Source organism: Mesoplodon mirus (genome assembly GCF_964341445.2).
Source record: "Mesoplodon mirus genome assembly, chromosome: 2".
Taxonomy (NCBI): Eukaryota; Metazoa; Chordata; class Mammalia; order Artiodactyla; family Ziphiidae; genus Mesoplodon; species Mesoplodon mirus.
Window position 1 is genome coordinate 27,559,877 of NC_138977.1, and position 23,821 is coordinate 27,583,697.

At 38.2% G+C, this 23,821-nt stretch overlaps 1 protein-coding gene and 1 pseudogene across 3 annotated transcripts in view; one reads left to right on the forward strand and one right to left on the reverse strand.

Moving 5' to 3' along the window:
- LOC309798910 (tripartite motif-containing protein 75-like) overlaps positions 1-12,187 on the forward strand; it is a 40,543-nt pseudogene extending 28,356 nt beyond the window's left edge. Inside the window, exons 5-6 of the transcript XR_014296216.1 lie at positions 8,989-9,086; positions 9,833-12,187. The product of XR_014296216.1 is annotated as a tripartite motif-containing protein 75-like (transcript). The remainder of the gene's footprint in view (positions 1-8,988; positions 9,087-9,832) is intronic.
- APELA (apelin receptor early endogenous ligand) lies at positions 1,961-19,707 on the reverse strand. Of its 2 annotated transcripts, none has more exons than XM_082611650.1 (3): positions 19,268-19,702; positions 17,983-18,072; positions 1,961-3,533 (listed from the first exon to the last, which is right to left on the reverse strand). In XM_082611650.1, the coding sequence occupies exons 1-2, from the start codon at positions 19,341-19,343 to the stop codon at positions 17,984-17,986; spliced, it is 165 nt and encodes a 54-aa protein (XP_082467776.1). In that variant the 5' UTR covers positions 19,344-19,702; the 3' UTR covers positions 1,961-3,533; position 17,983. The 2 variants fall into 2 exon arrangements, with proteins under 2 accessions (XP_082467776.1, XP_082467777.1); XM_082611651.1 differs by lacking the exon at positions 1,961-3,533 and adding an exon at positions 13,431-13,664 and having other exon boundaries at positions 19,268-19,707.
- Positions 19,708-23,821: the final 4,114 nt, after the last annotated feature.

A 23,821-nucleotide genomic window follows, 5' to 3' on the forward strand; every position in this document is an offset into this window, starting at 1 on the left:
GGACTCTCAACCACTGCGCCACCAGGGAAGTCCCACTGTAAACGCTTTTTTAAAATAAAAAACAACATTAAAGTGTATTTACTTTCTTTGCCATTTGAAAGCAACTTTTTAAAGAGAAAAAGCCAAGTTATTTTTGTTGCAGGAGAATGGGGTGAGAGAGGATGGTCATGTCCCAGATTGCAAGTTTAGAACTTTTTTTTCATTTTTCAAAGCTAATATTATTAAAAGATTTTTCCAAATGCTGAAAAATTAGAAATATTTTTGTTTTGGTTTACTTAGAGTATTTGAACTTTTCATGACACTTGTGGCTCAGTTTATACAAGTCATATTTAGTTAAGCATAACTATTTCAGTTATGAAATACAAAAGCTTCCTTCCTTTGGAAGGAAGAAAATAGTGTGCAAACTGACCAACTAACACATCATCACAGGAAACATTACATTAAAAATAGAAAAACAGAAATGGTTATATACCAAAGTATTCTTTGCTCTTAACACCAAGTTAAAGACTTTGAAGAATATTATATGGCCACTTCCATAGCAACTGCCACAAAACAGTTGATATAAGGTATTAAGAGAACTTGCAGAAATAGAGTAATGTGATAATCCTGAAAGTGTACAGTCAGGAGATGGTGTAGGTAGTTCTTGTGGATTCTTAGTGTACAATCAGATGACAAATTTCCAGAGGAGGTTGATAGGACTTTTCTGCAGAGCAGCTGACAGCGGCCAGAGCCTCAAATTATCAACCACACTGTCTCTTACCAAGACTCATTGGAATCCAATTATATGATTTTATAGTAGGATGAGAGCTTAGATATAAAATGAAGCTGGGGCTAGAATCCGGTGTTTTTTCCTTGATCACTCTGGCCAGGTGGAAGCCAAGAATGGAAGTGGAAATATAGATCTGGAGTTTAGGGAGTGAAGTCATTTGTTGAAGTGAGAACAAAGGGAAGAAACAGAGGGTTGGAATTCAGGCTCGAATGTGTTAAAACAAGGCTATAGTTACTGATAGGACTAGAATGACCAATTTTTATCTTTTTCCTTAGGCTCTGACATGGCTCAGCTCATCCTGTACTTATCTAAAAGCTTGATATTTTGTTCATTGTCCTCTTTTTTTTCAAAAATGATGTTAAAAATGGTGTTAACTTGACTACTGAGGTTTTGGGCACACCCTTAAATTTTGTGCCCACTTATTCTAGTACTGGCACCAGGAGAGTGAAAATGATGAAGGGACCAAAGCCCTCACTGATTTCACGGAGTTTGGAAGTGACTGAGCCAAGAAAGAAGGGATCAACATTTACATCTCTTCTTTGGTCCACTACTCTGTATCTGCTCACTTCACTGACTCACCCATGACTCCAAATTGAGGTGGCACCATTACTTCTGATACCCTTAGCTATCTTTTTTTTTTTTTTTTTACCCTTAGCTATCTTGATTAAACTATATAAAATTTCTTTTCCTTTGTGTTCTGAAAATGTTAGAAATTGCAAAGAACTTTTAATAGAAAAACAATAAAACAAACACCAAATCACAGAGAAGGTAAAGTTTAAAGTACACATATTTGACACGCCTCTGGTCTCACCCTTCACCTTGCCAGTGAATAAAATATGGCTCCACTGCCATGGACTTATGCTGGTATGCCACTTTCAACATACATGCCACTGGTTATTGAGTTTTTTAATAAATTTTGAGAGAATCTTTGCCTTTCCTCTGATAACCTTGAATTAGGTAAAAGATCTGCATTGGCAGGGTATGATCAGTCTTAAATGCCCCAATGAAAAGGAACAATGGGAAAAGAGACAAGTACAGGAACAGTTCTACCATGCTGTGCTCAATACTCTGAACTTACACAAGTAAGGACAACTAGACACTCAAATCACTGAGCGTTTTATTGAACAATTACTGCAGTTGTATGGCAGAAATCTATAGCCATTTAATTATGGCTGGTTTTTAACTTTTTCTGTGAATGTGAGAGTCTGATCTTGCAAAAGTGTAGGATTGTATTCCATGAGATGTATCTGAGCTGTATGAATCTTCTTTTTTTGTACAAATTATATAAACAAGTACATATATGTTTTCAACAGATATAATTGTTAATAGCTTTGTTTCTACTTAAATGCACTTGTGCAAAGGAATTATAATTCATCTAGAAAATCATTTAGAGTTCCCCCCAAATATCCAATTTAAATAATGAAATAACACATTTCATAAAACATCTTTTGTTTGTGTGTAAATTTAATTACAGTATTTTATAAGCACCTTCCATCCCCCCAAAACACTGTTAACAAGCTATGAAAGGGAGACAAACTTTCATGTATCAGAATTTATATTTCAAATTCTTTATATATAAATCTCAATTTTTTATTTTGACAAAATAGGGATTAAAGGTTTATGGCTTCTCCCACTCTAGAATGTTTACAAAGTAAAATTTCTAGTCAAGACATGAATATGTAAATTTCATATCTAGCATTAACTTACAGTAAAAGAATTAAAACTTTATGGCAGTGAGCTAACAGTCTTTGAATAAATACAAATTAGGAGCATATTTAACAATTTGAGAACAACTAATTATCAATACAATTCAGACTTAGGATAGTGTCCTTCTTTGGTAATCATATCCTTAAATTCCCTCTGAGTTTTTATTTACATGTCTCACCACCACACCAACATAAAGCCTAGCAGAATGATGAGCACTCATATATTGGAGACATCACTCTGCTTGAGAGTTTATTGGCATAAGCGTATTTTAAATTTCAATTTTAAGTTGGCCTTTGTAAGAAGCTGTCTATACAGATGAATAAAGGGCATAAAACAGAACTTCAAAAGAAATCAGACATTGGCTTCTTATGACGACATGTTGAAAAATAGGTTCAGAAGTAAACATTTCAGCTGTAATATAAACTGAACTACAATTAGTATTTCAGACTTTATTTTACAACTATAAATGGATATTATTCAAAGTAAAAAATACGTTCATAAACATTAAAGCCTATTATATAACATTGGTAGCAGTTAATAGTTTCTTTCTTAGTCTTTCTATATAAATAATCAATGAACCAATAATTTTCTCCCTATTCTGCAAAGCCAAATAGCCAATGCAACTGATTTCAGATTTAGGATTTTTTTTTTTACAATCACTCAAACATATAAAAAGTAATTTTAATACCTTTGGAAAATTATAAGAATATGAAAGGACAATTTTAAACTCCTACACTTTTTACTGTTAGAGAGTTCTAAGACATTAAAGAGTTTTTCTTCTTAAACCAGGTAAGAATAATAACGTGCAGAAAAAGATAAGAGAATTTTGTTAAGCAAGTAAATAATTATACTTCAGACTGGAATTGCTTTTGAATTTATTTTCTCTCTAAAGAGAAACCAGAAAGAAGAGAATCGTGTGAAACTAATAAACCATCCCATTGCTTTCAAACAATTCCTTTTCATACAGAAACTTCTAAGCGATCACACTATTACGTGGGTGGGTATCTTTTCCTTCACTCCTCTTCTGGTAGACCTGGAGAAGTTAGATAGAGAAGATCTAGATTTGGAAGCAAAGGAGAAAGAAACACATAATAAGAAATGCTATCCAGCAGACCAATATACTCATGCTCTTCTGGATTTTTATCTTGTTCCTTTGTTTGGAACAGATTCCTCTGTTGCCTCATTTTGCCAAATTCTCTGTATTTATTTCTAGGTCTTAGGTAGGTCAGTTAATTTCCCAATCTTGGGATAAGTGGCCTTATGTAGAAGACATCCTATGGGGCCAGCAGCACACTCCTCTCTGGTCATCAGTTACACGCTCTAGGGGTGTCCCCTATATTGGTTGTGTGAGTCCTTCAGTTGTGGCAGGACTGAGCCCTTTGGGCATGTTGGTAGGTGGGGCTGACCCCCTGCTCAGTTGGCTGTGAGGCTCTGCTTCATGTGGTGGCTGCCAGTCCACTGCTGGACAGGGCCAGGTCATGGTGATGCTGGCTATGTGACCCATGCATCCCAGGGCTTGTACTAGCCAGTTGGTTTGTAGGACTGGATACCAGCATGGCTGGCTGTGCATCCAGGGGATTCCTGGGGCTTGTCCTAGGCAGTTTGTTTTGACCACTTCCCAAAGACATGAAAACAGTCTCTTGCTTCATTTCTAGAAGCTTCTTTCTCCTTCACTTTCCTGATAGTCATGTTGGAGTGTCAACTATAATTTAGCAATAAGAATATGCAGGTATGCCTCTTCTAGGAATCATCTCTCAACTCAGACTGTCTAAATTTTGAACATAAAAAAGAGATGAGTTTTTTTGCTTATGAGCTAGGCAAAAACTAAAAGTATTCAGTGTTGGCAAGAGTATGGGGAATACACATTCTCATGACTTGTTATTGGAAATGCAAAGTGGTGAAACTTTTCTAGAGAGCAATTTGCCACTAAGTACCCATGTTTAAAATATGCATAATTTGTAGAGTACTTAAAGTGGTGGTATAAGGAACTCTGTGGTCCTTCTTCCCTGTGAATCAACTATAGCTGGTGAAATTTTTTTTTCCAAAGTATTTAAAGTTTATAGAAATTGTCTTAAGGGAGTATAGCAAACAGAGAAACATTTATTCAGGTGCTATAGGATGAATGTTTGCTTTCCCCCAAAACTCATATGTTGGAGCCTAACCCCAGTGGCTGGTATTTGGAGGTGTGGCTTTTGGGAGGTGGTGTTTAGGTCATGAGGGTGGAGCCCTCATGATTGGGATTAGTGCCCTTATAATGTAGAAACCAGAGAACTCCCTACCACCGTGTGAAGACACAGTAAGAAGATGACCATCTATGAACCAAGAATAGGCTCACACTAGACACTGAGTCTGCTGGTGCCTTGTTCTTGGACTTCCCAGCCTCAAGAACTGTGAGAAATAAATCTCTGTTGTTTATAAACCACCCAGTCTATGGTACTTTGTTAAAACAGCTTGACAGACTAACATATCAGAAAAATCTACTAATGACAAGAACCAGAAATGATAAATAAGAAGGCTGATATAAAAACTCTATAAATATATACTTCCTTTCCTTTCTTCCCTCAGCTTTAAAGGACCTAAAATTGTATAAGGCGAAAATTACAGCAAAGTTGGATGTGTTGTATATGTGTGTGTGTGTGTGTGTGTGTGTGTGTGTGTGTGTGCAACATGTATAACTATAATAGAATTAACAGGGAAGAGACAGTAGCACTACCTATGTATTTCTATATCTTACTGGACTTAAACTAGTGTAACCTGAATTAGATTCAGGTAAGTGTAGACATGTATTGTTTAAGTCCTAGAGCAACCACTAAGAAAATAACATCGTGAAAAAAAGTTAAAAGAATTAAAATATTACACCAGAAAATATTCACTTAATGCAAAACAAAAAAAAAGTAAAGGAGGAATGGAGGAACGGAGGGAAAAAAATACGTGAGACATAGAAAACAGAAAGTAAAATATCAGGTATGTGCCCAGCCATATCAATAATTACACTAAATGTGAATCTACTAAACAAACCATTCAAAAGGTAGATATTATCAGACAGTAAAAGAAAAATGATCCGACTCTATGGTCTACAAGAGACACACTTTTTATTCAATGTCACAAAACAGATTGGAAGTAAAAGGATAGAAAAAGATAATATGCAGACAGCAACCGTAAGAGAGCTGAAGTGGATACACTAATGTCAGATAAAATAAACTCTAAGACAACAATTATTATTACAGACAAAGACATTTTACAGCGATAAAAGGGTCAATTGAGAAAGATAAAATAACTATGAAGATACATACACCTAAAAACAGAGTCCCAAAGCACATGGAGCAAAAACTGACACAACTGAAATGAGAAATAGATGATTTAACATCAGGATGAAATGAGGAATCAATAGCAAATAAATCTGGGAAATTCGCAAATAATTGGAAATTAACAACACACTTCTAAACAACCATTACATCAAAGAAGAAATCACAAGGGAAATAAGAAAATACTTTGAGATGAATAGGAAAGTGTATGGGATGCAGCTAAAGTTGTGCTTAGCTGAAAATTTATAACTCTAAACATCCATATTAAAAAAGAAGATCCACAAAAATAAATAAATAAATAAATAAAAGAGAAGAAATATGTCAATCAATAGGCTAACATTCCACCCTAAAACACTAGGAAAAAAAGAGCAAATGAAACCTAAAGCAAAGAGAAGGAAGAAAATAGTAAGGAGTAGAACAGAAATGAATGAAATAGAGAACGGGGAAAGTATAGAGAAAATGAACAAAACCAAAATTTGGTCCTATGAAAAGGTCAACAACATTGACTAACCTTATCTAGACTGACCAAGAATAAAAAGGAAAAGACTCAAATTGCTAAACTTAGGAATGAAAGAGAAAACATCACCACAGACCTTATAGAAATAAAGAACAAATTATAAATATTCTGTATTGTATGCCAGAAAGTTAGATAACTTAGATGAAATGAATGAATTCCTGGAACGACCCAAACTACCAAAAGTGACTCAAGAAGAAATAGTGAAATCTGAATATACCTTTAACAAATAAAAACATTGAATTAGCAATTTAAAATCTTTGACAAAGAAAAGCCCTAGGCAAATGGCTTTACTGGTGAATTCTACCAAACATCTAAATAATTAGTATTAATCCTTCACAAACACTTCCAAAATATAGAAGAGGTGGAAACACTTCCCGACTCATTCTATGAGATCAATGTTACCCTGATACCAAAACCAGAAAAGGATATCACAAGACAAGAAGACTACTACAGACCAATGTGAATGTATTGATACAAAAATACATGGAAATATTAGCACACTGAATCCAGCAATATATAAAAATCATACCTAGTGGGACTCAACCCAGGAATGCAAGATCAGTTTAACATCCAAAAATCAGTTACTGTAATGCATGATTTCAATAGAATAAAGGATGAAAATGCACACTAGTAATAGATAAAGACAAAACAGTTGACACAACCCAACGCTCTTGTTTCATGATAAAAATATTCGACAAACTAGGAACAGAAGGGATCTTCTTCAACCTGATAAAGGACATCTACAGAGTTCCACAGCTAACATCATACTTAATGGTGAAAGACTGAATGCTTTCCATCTAAGATCAGGAATAAGACAGGGATGTCTGTTCTCACCACTTCTATTCAACATTGCACCAGACTAGTTAGGGCAATTAGACAAGGAAAAGAAAAGGCATCCAGATTAGAAATGAAGAAGTAAAACTACATCTATTTGCAGATGACATGAGCTCATACATAGCAAATCCTAAGGAACCTACTAAAATCTATGAGAATTAATAATTTCATTAAGGTTATAGGATATAAGGTCAATAAGCAAAAATCAATTACAGTTCTATATATTAGCAATGAATAATTCAAAAATATAAATTAAGAAAATTCTATTTACAATAGTACCAAAAGAATAAAATATCAGGAGTAAGCTAAACAAAAGAGGTATAAAAATTGTATTCTAAAAAATTATAAAATGTTGAGATAAACTAAGTTAGATCTGATTACACTTGACCCTTGAACAACGTGGCGATTAGGGGCACTGACCCTTCACACAGTTGAAAATCTGCGTATAACCTTACAGTTGGCCCTCTGTATCTGTGGTTCTGCATCCACAGATTCAGTCAACCATGGATTGTATAGGACTGTGGCACTTACTTAGTGAAAAAAATCCACATAAGTGGACCTACACAGTGCAAACCCATGTTGCTCAAGGGTCCATGTTCATGTATTGAAAAACATAATTGTGAAGATAGCAATACTTCCCACATTGATCTACAGATTAAAGATAATGCTATCCAAATCACAGCTGGCTCTTTGCAGAAACTGACACGCTGATATTAAAATTCATATGGAAATTCAAGGAACCAGAATAACCAAAACAATCTTGAACTATAAAATTGGAGAACTCACACATCCTGATTTAAAAACTTGCTAAAATAATGCAATAATCAATAGAACTATTATAGGATTAGTTCAAGGATTGATATTACATCAGTGAAATAGAACTGAGAGTCCAGAAATAAACCCTTACATTAGTGGTCAACAGATTTTTCACAGTAGTGCCAAGGTAATTCAATGGGGGAAAGAATAGTAATTTCAACAAATTGTGCTAGAACAATTGGATGTCCATATGCAAAAGAAGTTGGACTCCTTCCTCACACCATACGCAAAATTTAACTCAAAACGGATCACAGACATAAATGTAAGATACAAAACTATAAAACTTTTAGAAGAAAATATAAATGTAAATATATGTGACCTTGGATTAGTCAATGCTGTTTTAACATATAAAGCACAAGCAACCAAAGAAAGAATAGACAAACTGGACTTTAACAAAACTAAAAACTTTTGTTCTCAAAGGACAACACTACGAAAGTGAAAGGACAATCAATAGAATGGAAGAAACTAATTTGCAAATCATATATCTGATGAGGGCCATGTATTCAAAATATATAAAGAATTTTTACAACTTGACAATAAAAAGACAAGTAAGTCAATTGAAAAACATGGGCAAAGGATTTGGATAGCTGTTTCTCCATAGAAGATAGACAAATGGCCAGTGGATACATGAAAAGATGCTCTACATTGTTAGTCATTAGGGAAATGTACATCAAAACCACGGGATACCACTTCACATGCACTAGCATGGCTATAACAGGTACTGGTGAGAATGTAGAGGAATTGGAACACATATATTGTTGTTAGGAATGTAAATTGCTGTAACCACTGTAGAAAATAGTTTGGCAGTTCCTCAATAAGTTAAACACAGAGTAACCATATAATGCAGCAATTTCACTCTTGGGTATACACCCAAGAGAACAGAAAACATATGTTCAAACAAAACCTTGTACACGAACGTTCAGAACAGAATTATTCTTAATAGCCAAATAGTCATGGTGGCTTACTCCCTTGCCATAGCAAGCTCTGAATAAACAGGCGTTGCTTGTTCTCATTGAGATGATCTTCCTTTTTTCCTGCAGAGTATTACCACTCCACGTGAAGAGGTAATTGAGGCCAAAGGAATGGCTGAAACGGAGCAGGAGAGAGTAGAGAAACTCCGCCATGCAAGTCTTTCCAGGTAAGATAACACCTGCCTAGGAGCCAGAGAGTCAGCTGAGAATTTAGCAGAAAAGTAGAAGTATGGTATCCTGGAATTTAAGGGAAGGGATTTTTGCAGAATTGATAAATTCTGCTGAGAAATCAGAGGGAAAACTAAGCAAATGAAGATGATTGACGTTATTTTAAAGAAGGTGTGAGATTAGAGTAGGTTAAAATGTGAATGGAAAATAATGAATTGGAGATGAGGAGTACAGAAGACTCATTTGAGAGCCTTGACTAAGGAGTGTGTGCACGTGTTGTTTTACTATGTAGTCTTACCAGTGTTTAAACCTCAGTGCTGACCTGACGATCCAGAGGGCAAAGAGAATGAAGACAGTGTGAAAGTGGCAGTTTGAGATTCCTGAGAAAGTGGGAAGGGAAGGGATCCACACACAGATGGAGCAACGGTCATACCTTCCATGAAACCCAGAGGAAGAGGAGGGTCAGGGTGGGCAGAGTAGGAGGTGGATTAGATGGGCGTCTTGTTTTATACTTGGAGGCTGAGGGATATACCATGTGATGACTTCTCTTTTCTCTGTGATATGAGGCAAGGCCACCGGCCTTAAGATTAGGGCCTAAAATTTGAGGTGAATAGAAAAAGTTAGAAACAGTTATTGTGGAGTGCAAGGCAGCAAGTTGACCACAGAAATGTAGGTTTGCTGTACAGTTTGGGGTTCGATGAAGAATTTGAAGCATTTCCATTTGTATTTCTTATGTATTCTCCAGCAGCAATAACATGCCTGTTTGAAGACTTCAGGATTCTTCCAGAACAATGAGATGAAGACAGAGCAGCAGGAAAACGTGTAATACTGGCAGCAATTATGGAACTAATGAATTATACAATCTTAGCAGGAGAAAGGGACCAGTCAAGGGTCAATGCTCTGGAAGGCCTGATGGGGTTAGAATAGTGGCAGTGGCTGACCCAAGCTCTAGGCATGACCCCAGGTGTGCAGGAGGCCTTGGGAAAGCCTGTCTATTCTGCCTATTTTTCTTCTCTAATAGAATTTTAACAAAGCAAAGCAGAAGACATGTGGTTTGCATTGTTATTTTATTTATAAATATTCTGAGTGGTAACAGGTAAACTATCAAGGATTTACATTATAAATCAGCAATATTCTGAGGAATTTTAGATACACTGACAAGATTTTGAATGTTTCTGGTGAAAATTGCTGATAATTTTGTTAAGATCAGGAAAGTTTAGAATTCATCTAACATTTTGATATTATTGGTAGTGTGGAGAGAATTGTGGCATTCAATATCACATATCACTATTAAAAAAAAAAATACATCCAAAAGTGGAATGTATTGAAGAAGTCAATGATAAGTGATTTTGTTTTTCTCAAGTCACTTAAAAAATATTCTCTTGTTATTGTCTAAGATTAATATATTTTTCAAATACATTACTGCTATGCAATAATAAAGTTTACCTGATATCACTAGGTCACGAATTGAATACATAATTGAGAACAAAAAATTTATGCTACAAAGAAATTTTAGATTCCTAAACATGTTAGACAACAGCTACCTTAACTAAATATCTGCAGAAAGAATTATTACACACTTTGTAATGAGAAATCAGTTTCCAAAGTGAAGAATACTCTGAAATTTGGCTTTAGTCCATCATATACATATTTTGCATAGGGGAATGTACATGTATTATAATAATATATATGTAAAACATAGCTGTATATTTAAATATTCAGTATGTTATATTGTATATACTATCATAAAGGCATCAGGGTCTTTATAAAAAAGTTTTATTTTGGGCTTCCCTGGTGGCGCAGTGGTTGAGAGTCCGCCTGCCGATGCAGGGGACACGGGTTCATGCCCCGGTCCGGGAAGATCCCACATGCCGCGGAGCGGCTGGGCCCGTGAGCCATGGCCGCTGAGCCTGCGCGTCCGGAGCCTGTGCTCCGCAGCGGGAGAGGCCACAACAGTGAGAGGCCCGCGTATCACAAAAAAAAATAAAAATAAAAAAATAAAAAAGCTTTATTCCATCGGTAAATTAGCAACATTAGGGATTTTCTCCGACATGGTCTTCGGACACTAGACTATGATTAATTGAGAAAAGAGTAATTTTCTATATTTTATTTAGTCTTGAGCAAGACGTCCTACAGATACTATAGTCCATGCAAGAATCCTCTACACTTAAAGCTGCTCTGCGCTATTCACACACTATAAAGGTTTATAGTCTAAACTTTAGGGGCCAAGTCTTATCTTCAAGGAGCTCACATTCCAGTACTGGTAAAATTTGATGAAATAAAGTAGAATATGATAAATGACTTTAAAAACGTACTGATAAAAATGCAGTGATTGTTGGGAGTGGAAAATTATTTTAAACTATTTGGACAAGGGTGGGCCTCATATAGGAAATGAAGTTGGAAGAGAACCCTGGGGGAGAGGCAGGGTTTGAACTTGGTGAGATGAGCCAGCAAGAGTTCCGTCTGGCAGTTAATATCAGGAAATAAAGCTGAAAATGCGTGTTGGGGCCTGATGGTAGTACCTCTTAAATGCTAAGACAATAAATATTGATAAAAGTTTCATTTCATTTCTTTGAGCAAAATTTGTGGAGTGTCTGCTGTATTCCGGGCACTTTTTTCAGCTGAAGATAGGAAGATAAAGCAATGCAACCCAATGATGAGAGTCTAGCTAAGCTACCCCATGGTGTTGCTGCCAGGCATGCATTTTGTGGGGGGCTTTAAACTGACACCAGCACCTCCCACAAACGAAGCACATGCCCTGGAGAGCAGTGCAAGGTCACAAGCAAATGGAAGTTCCTGATGTGGCTCCCCAGCAGCTCTTGTGGTCAACAGTCTCCCTGTCTCCCAGGGCCTGGTTACCTTATGTGCCCCTTAGAGAAGACCCCCTGGGGCTTACCAAAACCATGCTCTTTTGGTCTGAATTGACTTATCAGGCCCTTGCCCAGGAATCCAGAGGACTCCACCACAGACCCTACTAAAGGCACGTGTGTCCCCCAGGTCCCCTCTCTCTGTCTGCACTCTGCCTTCGCCTCCCCATGTGGCCCCTTGAGGCATGCCGGGCGCTTCCTCCAGGACTGTAATAAACTTCTCTATTTCAGCATATCTGTGGTCAGCTGTTGCAATAAGGCTCACTATTCTGTACTCTGTGCCCCACTTAACAAATGTTAATTTAACAAAGTCAGAACACCCACACTCTGCCTTCAGAGAATTTCTAGCGTGTGGAGGGAGGTAGGGAGGAGACCAGTCAGTTAACACATTATTACAGGGCAGTGAGTCGGGTATTTTGACCGAAGTATATGCAAACGGGGCTGAAAGCAAAAAGTGGGCATCTAATAAAATCTGTAGGGGTATCAAAACCAGGGAAGGTGTCTTGAAGGACGCCTTGATAGTGAGGAAAAGAGTAAGTAGGCAGAAGTGTAGCTTGAGGAAGGGCAAGAGGTGAAGAATGGACTGACTTTAAAGCCATGTTAATAATTCTAGCTACTATGTGTTTAGCACTTACTATGTGCTAGGTACAGTTACGATAAGGTACATACCATTACCAGCTCCATTGTACAGGTCTGGAAGTGAAAGGAGGCTTAGAAGAGATAAGTGACTTACCAGAGATCACCAGTGGGTGAGCTGTGTGGCCAGAGCTAGAACCTAGGCAGTCCTGTCTTAACTCTTACCCACTCTGAGAAAGGGCAGGGGAGAAGAGGTGATGCCGCAGAGGTACCCTTTGTAATGTGTCGTTTGTTAAATTGTGGGAGTTCTCACTGTCCTGAAGGCTACAGAGACAGTTAAGGATTTTAATCAAGGTGTGACACGATTGCATTTACAGTTTAAAAAGATCAGATGATAAAACAAAAAATGGATTTTCCAGAAGAGACCTGGAGGCTGGAGTGATCAGTTAAGGTGTGGCAGTCATGTTGGAGAGATGTAACAGGCACTGAAATAGTAGTAAAGAGATGAAAAGGAGGAAGCAGGTTGTCAGGTAGAAATGACAGGCTGAGGAACCAAACAGAACTGGACACTAGGGCACTCTGCTCAGAAGTTTAGGTTGGGACAGTACCACGTTACGTTTCGCAGCACAATGCCTAATACACAGTAGCTTTGAGAACACAGGGGAAATATTTGAGTGGAAGGAATTAAAGAATTTACTTTTAGCTATTTATTCAGTCGCTCATCAAATATTTCTGAAGAGCTGATGACCAAAGCAAAGTTCCTGTTCTCATGAAACTTACATTCTAATGAAGAGAGGAAGATGCTAAACCAACAACAGAGTAAATATATGTTATGTCACATGGCATTAAGTATTATGGAGAAAAACAATCCAGGAAAAGGAAAACTGGAAATATCTTGGGCAGGTTGAAGAATTGTCTTAAGACTTTATTTTGGTACTGCTTTTTTACATAAAGGATCATCAGGGAAGTCCTTCCTGATCACATGCATGGTATTGGAACAGAGAGCTGAGTTACAGGAATAGCTGTGCAGAAGCCATGGTGGAGATCTGCATGTGCACTGTGGCCATGGGCTTCGAGTATCTGCAGGGCAGCTGAGGTGATTCCAGGTAGGCAGTTGGACACCCTGTACAGGTCCTGAAAGGAATAGTGATTTATTCCAGAGATGGTCAGAAGGGAGCAGGGTATCTTTGAAACCAAGGAAAATTCATTCTACAACTTGACCCACGGAGACAGCTGATGTGTTCACTGAATTTGAGAAGAGGGAAGTCACTAGGGACCTTTCCCAGAATGCAGTGGGAACTGTGCATTGAAAATACATGGGAGGAGGGCTTCCCTGGTGGCGCAGTGGTTGAGAGTCCACCTGCCGATGCAGGGGACACGGGTTCGTGCCCCGGTCCGGGAAGATCCCACGTGCCGCGGAGCGGCTGGGCCCGTGAGCCATGGCCGCTGAGCCTGCGCGTCCGGAGCCTGTGCTCTGCAACGGGAGAGGCCACAGCAGTGAGAGGCCCGCGTACCGCAAAAAAAAAAAAAAAAAAAAAAAAAAAAAAAAAAAGAAGAAGAAGAAGAAGGCGAAAATACATGGGAGGAAAGGAAGTAGCCACTTTTCAAGAAATTTGGCTGTGCAGAGAAGAACCTGAGCTGGTCACTAGAGAGCACTATGGGGCCAAGGGTGCACTTTCTTTCTTTTTCTTTTTTTAAAGCTGAAATAGATCGGTTTTGACATATTGAACATGCTAGGGAAGAAAGGCAGTAATTGTTGGATCAAGGTTCCTGAGGTGTGGAGAGATGAACCATAACCAAGAAAGGAATCTCCTAATGAAAGACTAGGAGGGGAAAACAGAAGATGCTGCAGATGCAGATGTTTGTAGTTTGAGGGCAGGGTCTGGTTTTGAAGCTTGATTACCTCCATTTTCGGTGGGAAGAGGAATCATCTCTTGCTGTGAGTTGGATGAGGAGGTTAAAAAGTTTAAGGAAACTGGAGGTCGTTAAAGGCTTGAAATATAACTGAATGGGAATCAGAGGTGCTTCAAAGTAAGAAGAGTTATTTGCAGAGAGTGCCACTAAAGTTGGAGGTGAAGTGCTCCACTAAAGTGGAGATTCTGTGCTGAAGGCAGAGTTGGCTTTCGGATAAGACAAAGAGGCAGAATAGAGTGAGAAGGGCCAGGACAATAGGACAGTTGCATAGAGTTTGGAGGCAGAGAAGAGATTTGGTCATGGCTGTGGGGGGATCATGACTTTAAGGGCGTAGGAATAAGGCAGACAGTATGGAGGCTGGTTGTCTGGGTGTGGAGAAAGCACACAAAGACCTAACGCAGGAGTGGCATGAAATAATACAACTGAATCTATACACAAAACAGACTCACAGGCATAGAAGACAAACTTATGGTTACCAAAGGGACAAGTGATGAGTATGGGGATTAACAGATACAACTACGATATACATAACATAGATAAGCAACAAGGACCTACTGTATAGCACAAGGAGCTACATTCAATAGCTTGTAATAACCTACAGTGGAAAAAAATCTGAAAAAATATATAACTGAATCACTTGGCTATACCCCTAAAACTAACACAATATTGTAAATCAACTATACTTCTACAAAACAATTTTTTTAAAAAGGCAGAAAATAGAAAACTAGAAGCATTTACATTTGAGTGGTAATCAAGGGTCTCAATTTTAAAAGGTAACTTTACCAAAAATATTTTCATAGCCATTACCTCTGGGAAAGGAAAATGGGCAACAGAGGAAGGTGGAAGACTTTTACTTCTGACTTTACATTCTTCCAGACTGTTAGAAAAAAATGTTATACCATGAACATGTATTATAACTATTATTAAAAAGCTAGAAAGAGTATGTGTTAACAGAGTGTGTCGTTACCTAGAGCACATATTTATCGATACAATCAGGGCTGTAGTGAGATGATACTGTTGGAAGGGGACATCATTAGAGTCCCTACCTCAAAGCCCCTACCTCATTTCCACATCAACCTATAAGCTCAGATTTCCTGACACCCTTCTTTTGCTTTCCTTCACTCTAATTCACTTAGGGCTGAAGGTAATGACAAAATATTTGTGGGAAAAAATTATCAGAAAATAAATTTTATATGGCAAGATTTTCTATTTAATTACCTCAACAGTTAGGAAATCTCACTGAGGATCTTTAGGGAGGACTCTGTGAGAAGGAAAAATTGACGGAGTAAATGTAATCGGGCTTTTCCATCAAGTGAGCTGAAAGTCTAAACCACTCTAAAAGGTTAATCTGTAAAACTTCAAAGTCAAATGTTTACCTTACCTATCCCTTTACAGTCTTCCTTGACCCTAACTGAATGAAGTCAAGACATGTGATTTTATCTAAAGCATGTAGAAAACAGAGGGGGACAAATGGAGAGAGATTCAGCCTCAGAGTTCCACTACTTGTGTCTATAGTGCCTTTATCTAGTAGTCAAAGTATCTTTGTTGCAAGACATATAAAAAAGATGCAAGGATTTAGGGCAGTGAGAATCATGCTATCAAACTTGAAGACGGCACTTAGAGCACTGGTTGAGCAAGATCTTGGGAAATTATCTTTTTTTTAATTTTTAAGAAAATTTTATTGAAGTATAGTTGATTTATAATGTTTTAATTTCTGCTGTACAGCAAAGTGATTCAGTTATACATATATATATATATTTTTCATGTTCTTTTCTATATGGTTTATCACTGGATATTAAATATAGTTCCCTGTGGGGAAATTAACGTTTTTCTTTCAATGGCTCTTATACTAATGCTGGATTCCAAAATGTGACTTTTACACATTCTTCAAAGAACTGTAGCTGGAACGTAGGACTAGTCTAAACACTGAGAAAATGGATGCTGTAACCTGAGCAGTTCTTTAAAAGGATTACCCAACTTTTGTAAAGGATTGCTATTATTAAATAGTTTATATGCTTCGACTTACGTTTCCCTCTGGTTTACAAATTTGGTTTATAGGTCAAAATTTTCCTTAACTTTGACAATTCAAATTTCACTACTCTATCTTGTTTACTTACAGCCCTAGTTTTTATGGCAGGTGTTTTGTGGAGAAAGCCAATATAACCTGTGGCTGACTAAGGGCTTTTGTTTGCATTTGTGAGGCATCCTTTCCTGCATATGCAGGAATTCCCTTGCTACTGTGAAATGCCTCTTTGTTATCTGTGGAGGAGTGCTGGAAAAATCTTGAACTTCTCCACTCCTCCTAAGCACAGATTTTACCGTTATTTATATGAGACTGAAATTCATTATCGACATACACCACAGGATTTTTTAACATATAAAACACTGTTAAAGCATGTTTTAGTCCCTATTAATTGGCTTCTCAAGAACTTCCTCTTGTATCTTTCTGGATTTCTCCACCAAGTTTCTTTTTCATATTTTGATAGCAAAGAGTAATTTGTTACAGATGCAGGCGTAGAGACCTTGGGTTTTTGTCTCAGTCCTCTTGGTAAATGCTTATTACTGAACTGCTTTTCCTTTCTTTAATATCCTACTACAGGGTCTTCACTGGTTTGAAAAGCGTGTATTAAACACCAGGCACAGCAATCATTCTTTTCCCTGAATGCATAGTGCCATAAATGCTCCAGTCCACAGGCTAAATGAATAGGCTAATTTAGCAACTGCCTGTGTTATGTTAACCAGCTGAGGGATATTTCTATGACTTTTTTTTTTAAAGGAAGCTATATTTCATGTGAATTAAAGAGCTTAGAATAATTACAATGGAGCGTCAAGTTTCTTATTTTTTAGTGTGAAGTAACAAACTTGGGCGGTGTGTGATGTTAACTGATTCAAGCAGTATTACTGCTGATGGTGGTAGTGTAAAATCAGGAACAAAATTCTATTCAGAATTTATCCTTAAAGATGCAACCATCATGACCAATTCTATTAGTGAAGCTGGAAAGCTGCCATGTCATTAATATTAAGTTGATTCTATATATGAAAAGAAATATTTTCAGGAAACATAAATTACTAAGTATTGAGGCTAATACATCATCCATTTGGTGGTGTTGGGCAAACGTGTGCAAATGCTTTCAAGCATAGAGTGGTGTGAATGGGAAACGTGCTTGTTCTGGACAGCATAGGGAGCTAGTCAGAGATTTTCAAAACACGTGTTTAAAGATACCTTTATAATTAATTACATCCTCCTCGTGCCTGATTTTTTTAATTATGAAAATTTTCAAACACACACAATGGTATGAATCCCCATATAACTATCACTCAGGTTCAACAATTATCAAGATTTTCCTACATTTTCCTCCTCCATCCCATTAAATGATTAAAGCCATTCCCAAACATCATTTCATTTCACTGTTAGTTATGCAAACCATTAGTATGCATTCCTTAAACTGACATCACTCTAAAGCCATTTAAGCATTCTCGGGTATATCTAATCTGGAACATTGCCTAAATGTAATAAAACCCTTTCCATCAGAAATACCTCAGGGGAAGGGCACTCGTGAATGGAGAGGCATACATCTCCTCTGAAGGCAGTTGTACCTGTGCAACTTTCTTCTCATTGCCAAATTAGCTGGAAAAAAAAAAAAAGAGGAAAATATCAGGGGCATTTACAGAAAATTAGTTGTTATTTAATCTGAAGACTGTGAGGGAATACTTTCGAACCAAATTATACTGTGATTATTTCCTATCTGTTCAGATGTGATTGTGATATAAAAAATTAATGGGATGAAAATTCAGGACGGGTATTCCTAAGAGTTCATTGTTGATGGTGGGATTTAATAGTAAAATTCTTCTCCTGCATGACTTCTTTCTAAACGTTTCTAGACTTCTTCGTTTACATAGTGAATTAATCACAAATATTTTACAAGACTATTGTCCAAGTTGCTCTGTATTTTGAGAGGAGAAACAATTTGAATAGCAATTGCTGTAAACAGTAAGAAGGGATCAGCTGCTTTCTGAATTGCTAATTTGAAACTTTTTTTCTTATTTATGTAAAGAGGGCAGACCAGGGAACGTCATTTGAAATAGTCTCAGTGATCAAACTTCTAACTAAAAGGCAGAGACTGAATGTTTAACCAGTTATGCACCATTTTCTGTTGTAAATGGAGAAGTATATTATCAAGTGAATAATCTAACATATTTAGATATAAATGGTGTCACCTTTCTATTTAAATTTGGGTTGGCTTTTTCCTTAGAAAACTTTCTAATTTTTTTTTTCTTTTTTACTTGGCAGCGCTTTGAAATCTTAGATATTTGGTTCTGAAGTAAAAGCACTTTAAAATAACTTTGTTTACTAAATCCCTGTTAGTTAAGAACAACATGACTGATATAATCCTTGAAAAATGTGTCAAGTAAATTAATATTATTTATCTTGACCATACATATTTTTGACTTTTTTTGCCCCTGTAAGCACAATAATACTAAAATGGCACTTTTTTAAAGTGACACATCTAACTATATATCTAGAAATAACAGCTCTCTTTTTACTTATAAGGACACCATATCTATGATAGCTTTGGGATCAATTTTCTTCGAATTTAGAAAAATCGTGGTCAAATATTTATCGTCATTCTAAAATCCAGCTATTTTTTAAATATCCAAATAACAGACCTAACGGGATAGATAACACACTTCTGAAATCCTACACACTCACCCCCAAGCACACCTACGCGGATTTTCGACAGAGACCCAGTCATGCTCAGAGGCCCATTCACACAAACAGGCACGAAAACAAGTCACTCGGTACAAATCCATCCAAGTCCTACCTGGTCTCTGTCCGGGGATAAGTAGAAGACTCATCATAAAAACAAGAAACAGAACAAAGAATTGTTGCAATCTCATTTTTTCTGCCACACTACGGTGGAGCAAAAGCTCGCAAGGTAAACCCAGCAGCCTTTGAACAGTCTCTGCGGTATCTGTGTGGCGCTCCTCACATTCTGAGGACAAACCTCAGAGCACAGCCAGCTGCGTTTTCCAGAAAGGTTAATGATCCCTGCAGATAAGGTTACTGGTGCTGTTTTGCGGTCGGAGCCCCTCGGCCCCAGACCCCTCCTCCCGCCCCGGCCACGCCCCCTTTATTTCCATAAGTAAATATTGGTGAAATAAACCAGTCAAGCGTCCTGTGACTTGGGTGGAAATGTCCGCCGCCGACTCCTAGGAGAGGCGGACTGCGCCCGAGCAGGGTGTGGAGAGTGTGTAGAACCACACACTGGCCTGGCTCCCTCCCTCACCATTTACATCTGTTTACACTTTGCATTGTGCACATCGGTGTCACATGCAGAAACCCAGAGGAATGACAGGAAGTCTCTTGTCCCTTTCAGAAGGAAATCTGAAGCTCTAACTTAGACTGCCAAAGGCTTTGTGGCAGAACATGTGCTGAAATGCTTTCTGTTTTCCAAACCTACTGCAAAGTGGTGCCTGTTTGCCCCAAATCTCTAAATTGCGTAATCTATGTGGGTTTCCATCAATAAACATTCCTGGGATTTAGAATGTTCTGAAATAAATCTGAAAAATGTTCATCTTTTTTATTTCGTAAAGTGCAATTTCTAAAGTAATGGAGATCATTTTCATCTGCAGTACATCCAGGATTTTTAAAAAGTAAGTTCAGGGCTTCCCTGGTGGCGCAGTGGTTGAGAGTCCGCCTGCCGATGCATGGGACACGGGTTCGTGCCCCAGTCCGGGAAGATCCCACATGCCGCGGAACGGCTAGGCCCATGAGCCATGGCCGCTGAGCCTGTGCGTCCGGATCCTGTGCTCCGCAACGGGAGAGGCCACAACAGTGAGAGGCCCGCGAACCCCCCCGCACCAAAAAAAAAGTAAGTTCAGGCAAGCCACAAATTCATGAAATCTGGGTTCTGTTAAAAGATTTATATATGGTGGCTGATATATTTCGGACACAGAAATTAGGAATGAGCTCAGAAGACAAAAGCAGTCTCGTGTCATCTTTTACACACATGCTCCAAGATCGCTTGTGGTTTTAAGTGTTTCCTTGCGTGTCATATGTAGCTGTTACAAATGAAAAGGACTGTACTTAACTATAAAGTAAATGGAAATGATAGTGTAGACACACTATCAGGTAGAACCCAAATACCAAATCTAAAGCATCTGCAACTTGTGAATTGCCAGGAATTTTGTTGCATTTCACTTTTCTAGATTCAGGTAGTTGGTACACAACCTTGGGCTTCCTAAGGTTTGAAATTAATGCATAATTTGCTTCTCTTAGACATCAGTCAGTAAGAATCCCTGCCTGCCTGCTTATCCATGAACTTTATAACAGGCAAGAGCATACAGCAATTCTTAAAATCATTTTCTTAAAATCCTGAAAAAAAAAAGAAAAAAAAATCCTGAGAATATTTGCCCATCTGGGGGTTAAAGGGCACTATGCAGCCCTGCTGCATTTATATATCATTCCATAACATCAGTTGAATACAAGAGTATGGACTCATGATATAAAAATGCCTCACAAATAGCAAAGGTAATGTTCAGATTTTACTCCCCCTGTAAGCTTCTCAGTACAGCACCCTGGAAAACCAACCACAAGCTGACAAAACTGAGTGTTAAATCGAGCAAACCAACAGGAGACCAATACAGATTTTGACAATATAACTTCAGTCCAAGTCTTAAGTCTATTCAAAGGTATTACTATGGTCAGCCTTCTTTCTGGATAAGATAACTACCACAAACTGCGTAACTGATTCAAATTTGTGTATTTCATGACCAGCTGACCAACGAGGAACTCCTAGAATACGGCTAATATAAGCAAGTACTGTGGAAGGTGTTCCCACCAGTCAGGATACAGTGAAGTGTTGTATTTAAGTCATGTAAATAAACTACCTGGTTTTCCACCTGAAAGAGTTAGAAAGCAAGATAATGTATTATCATTGTACATTACCTTTTAGCAAGATAATGTATTACAAATACATTACATAAATGTATTACAAATTTATGAAAGTTAAGGCATTATTTATTTACATATATTTTTAATCGTTCTTTCCAAAAATAACTTAAGAAGAAGTTGACGATGATGATTAAGCAGTTGGTTTTCGGAGTCCAATAATATAGTGTATAAAGCTGATAGGCAAACTGAAATGCTAGACATTGGACAGTGACCAGTGACCTGGCATTTCTTCGGGATTTGGATCAAGAGCAGTGGTAAATCACTTGAGTTGGCACTGAACAAGCTGGCCTGGGGAAATCTTAGTGGCAGAGTGCTAGACTGTAAAGCTGAGAGTGGCTCTCCACGCAGTGCTTTCAGCCTGCATCTGGATGAATGGTGAGTCACGTGCACGTGAGTGGAAGCCTTGCCCTCCCCCATCCCCCCACCCCCTGCCATCTGCAGCACAGGTTGGTCTCCTTGGAGTGAGCTGAGCACCATCCCTCTGGGCCAGTACCATGCTAAGTGCATCACACGCATTACTTCCCTTAGGCCTCCCCAAACACTCTGAAGTTCTGCCCCCTTTTATCAGATGAGGAGACTAACCACTAAAGAGGGTGTAGCCTCCAAGGCTACACACGTGGGAAGAGGAATAGATGGAATTCAGATTTCCTGACCTGGTATCTCAACCATTTTGTTCCCCTCCCCTCTAAGCCTCAAGTCCTAGTTCTTATAATAATAGCCTGTCGAAGCTATTATAAAAATAAGAATAAGTTAGGAATATACTTCTTATGCTGGGTTGAAATTCACGCCAACCTGGAACCTCAGAATGTGACCTTATTTGGAAATGGGGTCTTTGCAGATGTAATTAGTTAAGTTGAGGTCATAGCGGGGTAGATTGGGTCCTAAATCCAATATGACTGTCATCCTCATGAGAAAAGGAGACACACAGAGACACACGAGGAGGACGCCACGTGACAACAGAGGCAGATATTGGGGTTAGGCGACTACAAGCATGGGAACACCAAGGATTGCCAGCAACCACCAGAAGTTAAGAGAGGCAAGATTCTCCCTCTGAGCCTCCAAGAAAAAATCAACTCTGCCAACACCTTGTTTTTGTATTTCTGGCGCCTGGAATGATGAGAGAACACATTTCTGTTGTTTTACTCCAGCAGTTTGTGGTACTTTGTTACAGCAGCCCTAGAAAATCAGTGTATTGGGTTGGCCAGAAAGTTAGTTTGGGTTTTTCCATATGATGTTCCGTACTTTTTGGCCAAGCCAATACTGCTATATCTTCTATAAGTAAACATATTCTCTATATAATTCTATGAAAACATACTTATTTTTATGGTGGTATACTGTATATGTCAGGTATTTAACAAAAGTTGTCTTATTTAGACATGATAGTATGATGTAAGTGTCATCTCCATTTTACAGACGAGAGAACACACTCAGAATTAAGTGACTCGCCCCCAAAGTAAATAGTTAATGGCAAAGCCAAGATGAGGCCTGTGTCCAGCCAGCCCAGTGTTTCTTACTCCTGTGATTTTGGTCCTGCGGTCCTATCCCGCCTGTCCTGTCTTCCTCCCCATGGGGGTCTCCCTCTCTCTTCCTCTAGCTCCCTCCCTACAATAGTGCTCTCTCCAACCTGAAACTTCTCTCGTGGGCCCCTTCGTATTAGCCTCATTCAGCCAGACATCTGAATTGAGTCTGCCTGGATGTCTTACTCCTTCCCCCATTCTCCTTGATATGGGGCACACGCTTTCACCACAATGCTGAACCCAGCGTGTCTCATATAAAATCATTAAACTTTCAAATAGGCCTTTTCTGTCAACACTTCAAACCGTCCAACTTAGGCTACCCTCTGCTCACATTGTTCTCTTTTCTTATTTTTGCTCATGTCATGTCTTTCTTTTCTTCAAAAAGACCTGCTCTGTTTGCCCCACTTTTACTTAATTGAAGTCCTACTAGTTGTCCAGGATTTAATCCAATCATTCAAGATCAGTTCAACAAATATTTGTTGTGTACTTAAATTATTACCACATTCCAGGCTCTGGTTCTAGGTACTAGGGATAAAATGAGGAATCAGACACAGTCCCTACTCTTGAATTTAATGTTTACTCATTAAAGTTTATCTAATTTAATTTAATTTTCTTATAAATTCATTAGATTTCCTCTATAAGCATTTCCTGATGCCTGCCAACTGAAAGCGATTTCAGTTCTGTTCTGGGAATCTGGAAACTGTCCTCTGTTATCATAGCCTTTTTACCACTGCAGTACATAATGCCTCCCGTGTGGGCCATCATACATTCATCCTGGTCTGACAGCTTCTTGAGGACATATGGACTCCTGCAGAAATAAAATCTCCTTGAGTGGAGAGACTTGCCCTTTCTCCTTTTGATGTCTTCTCTGGAGCCTAGAAATATTGAATTCATATTGACTTGAA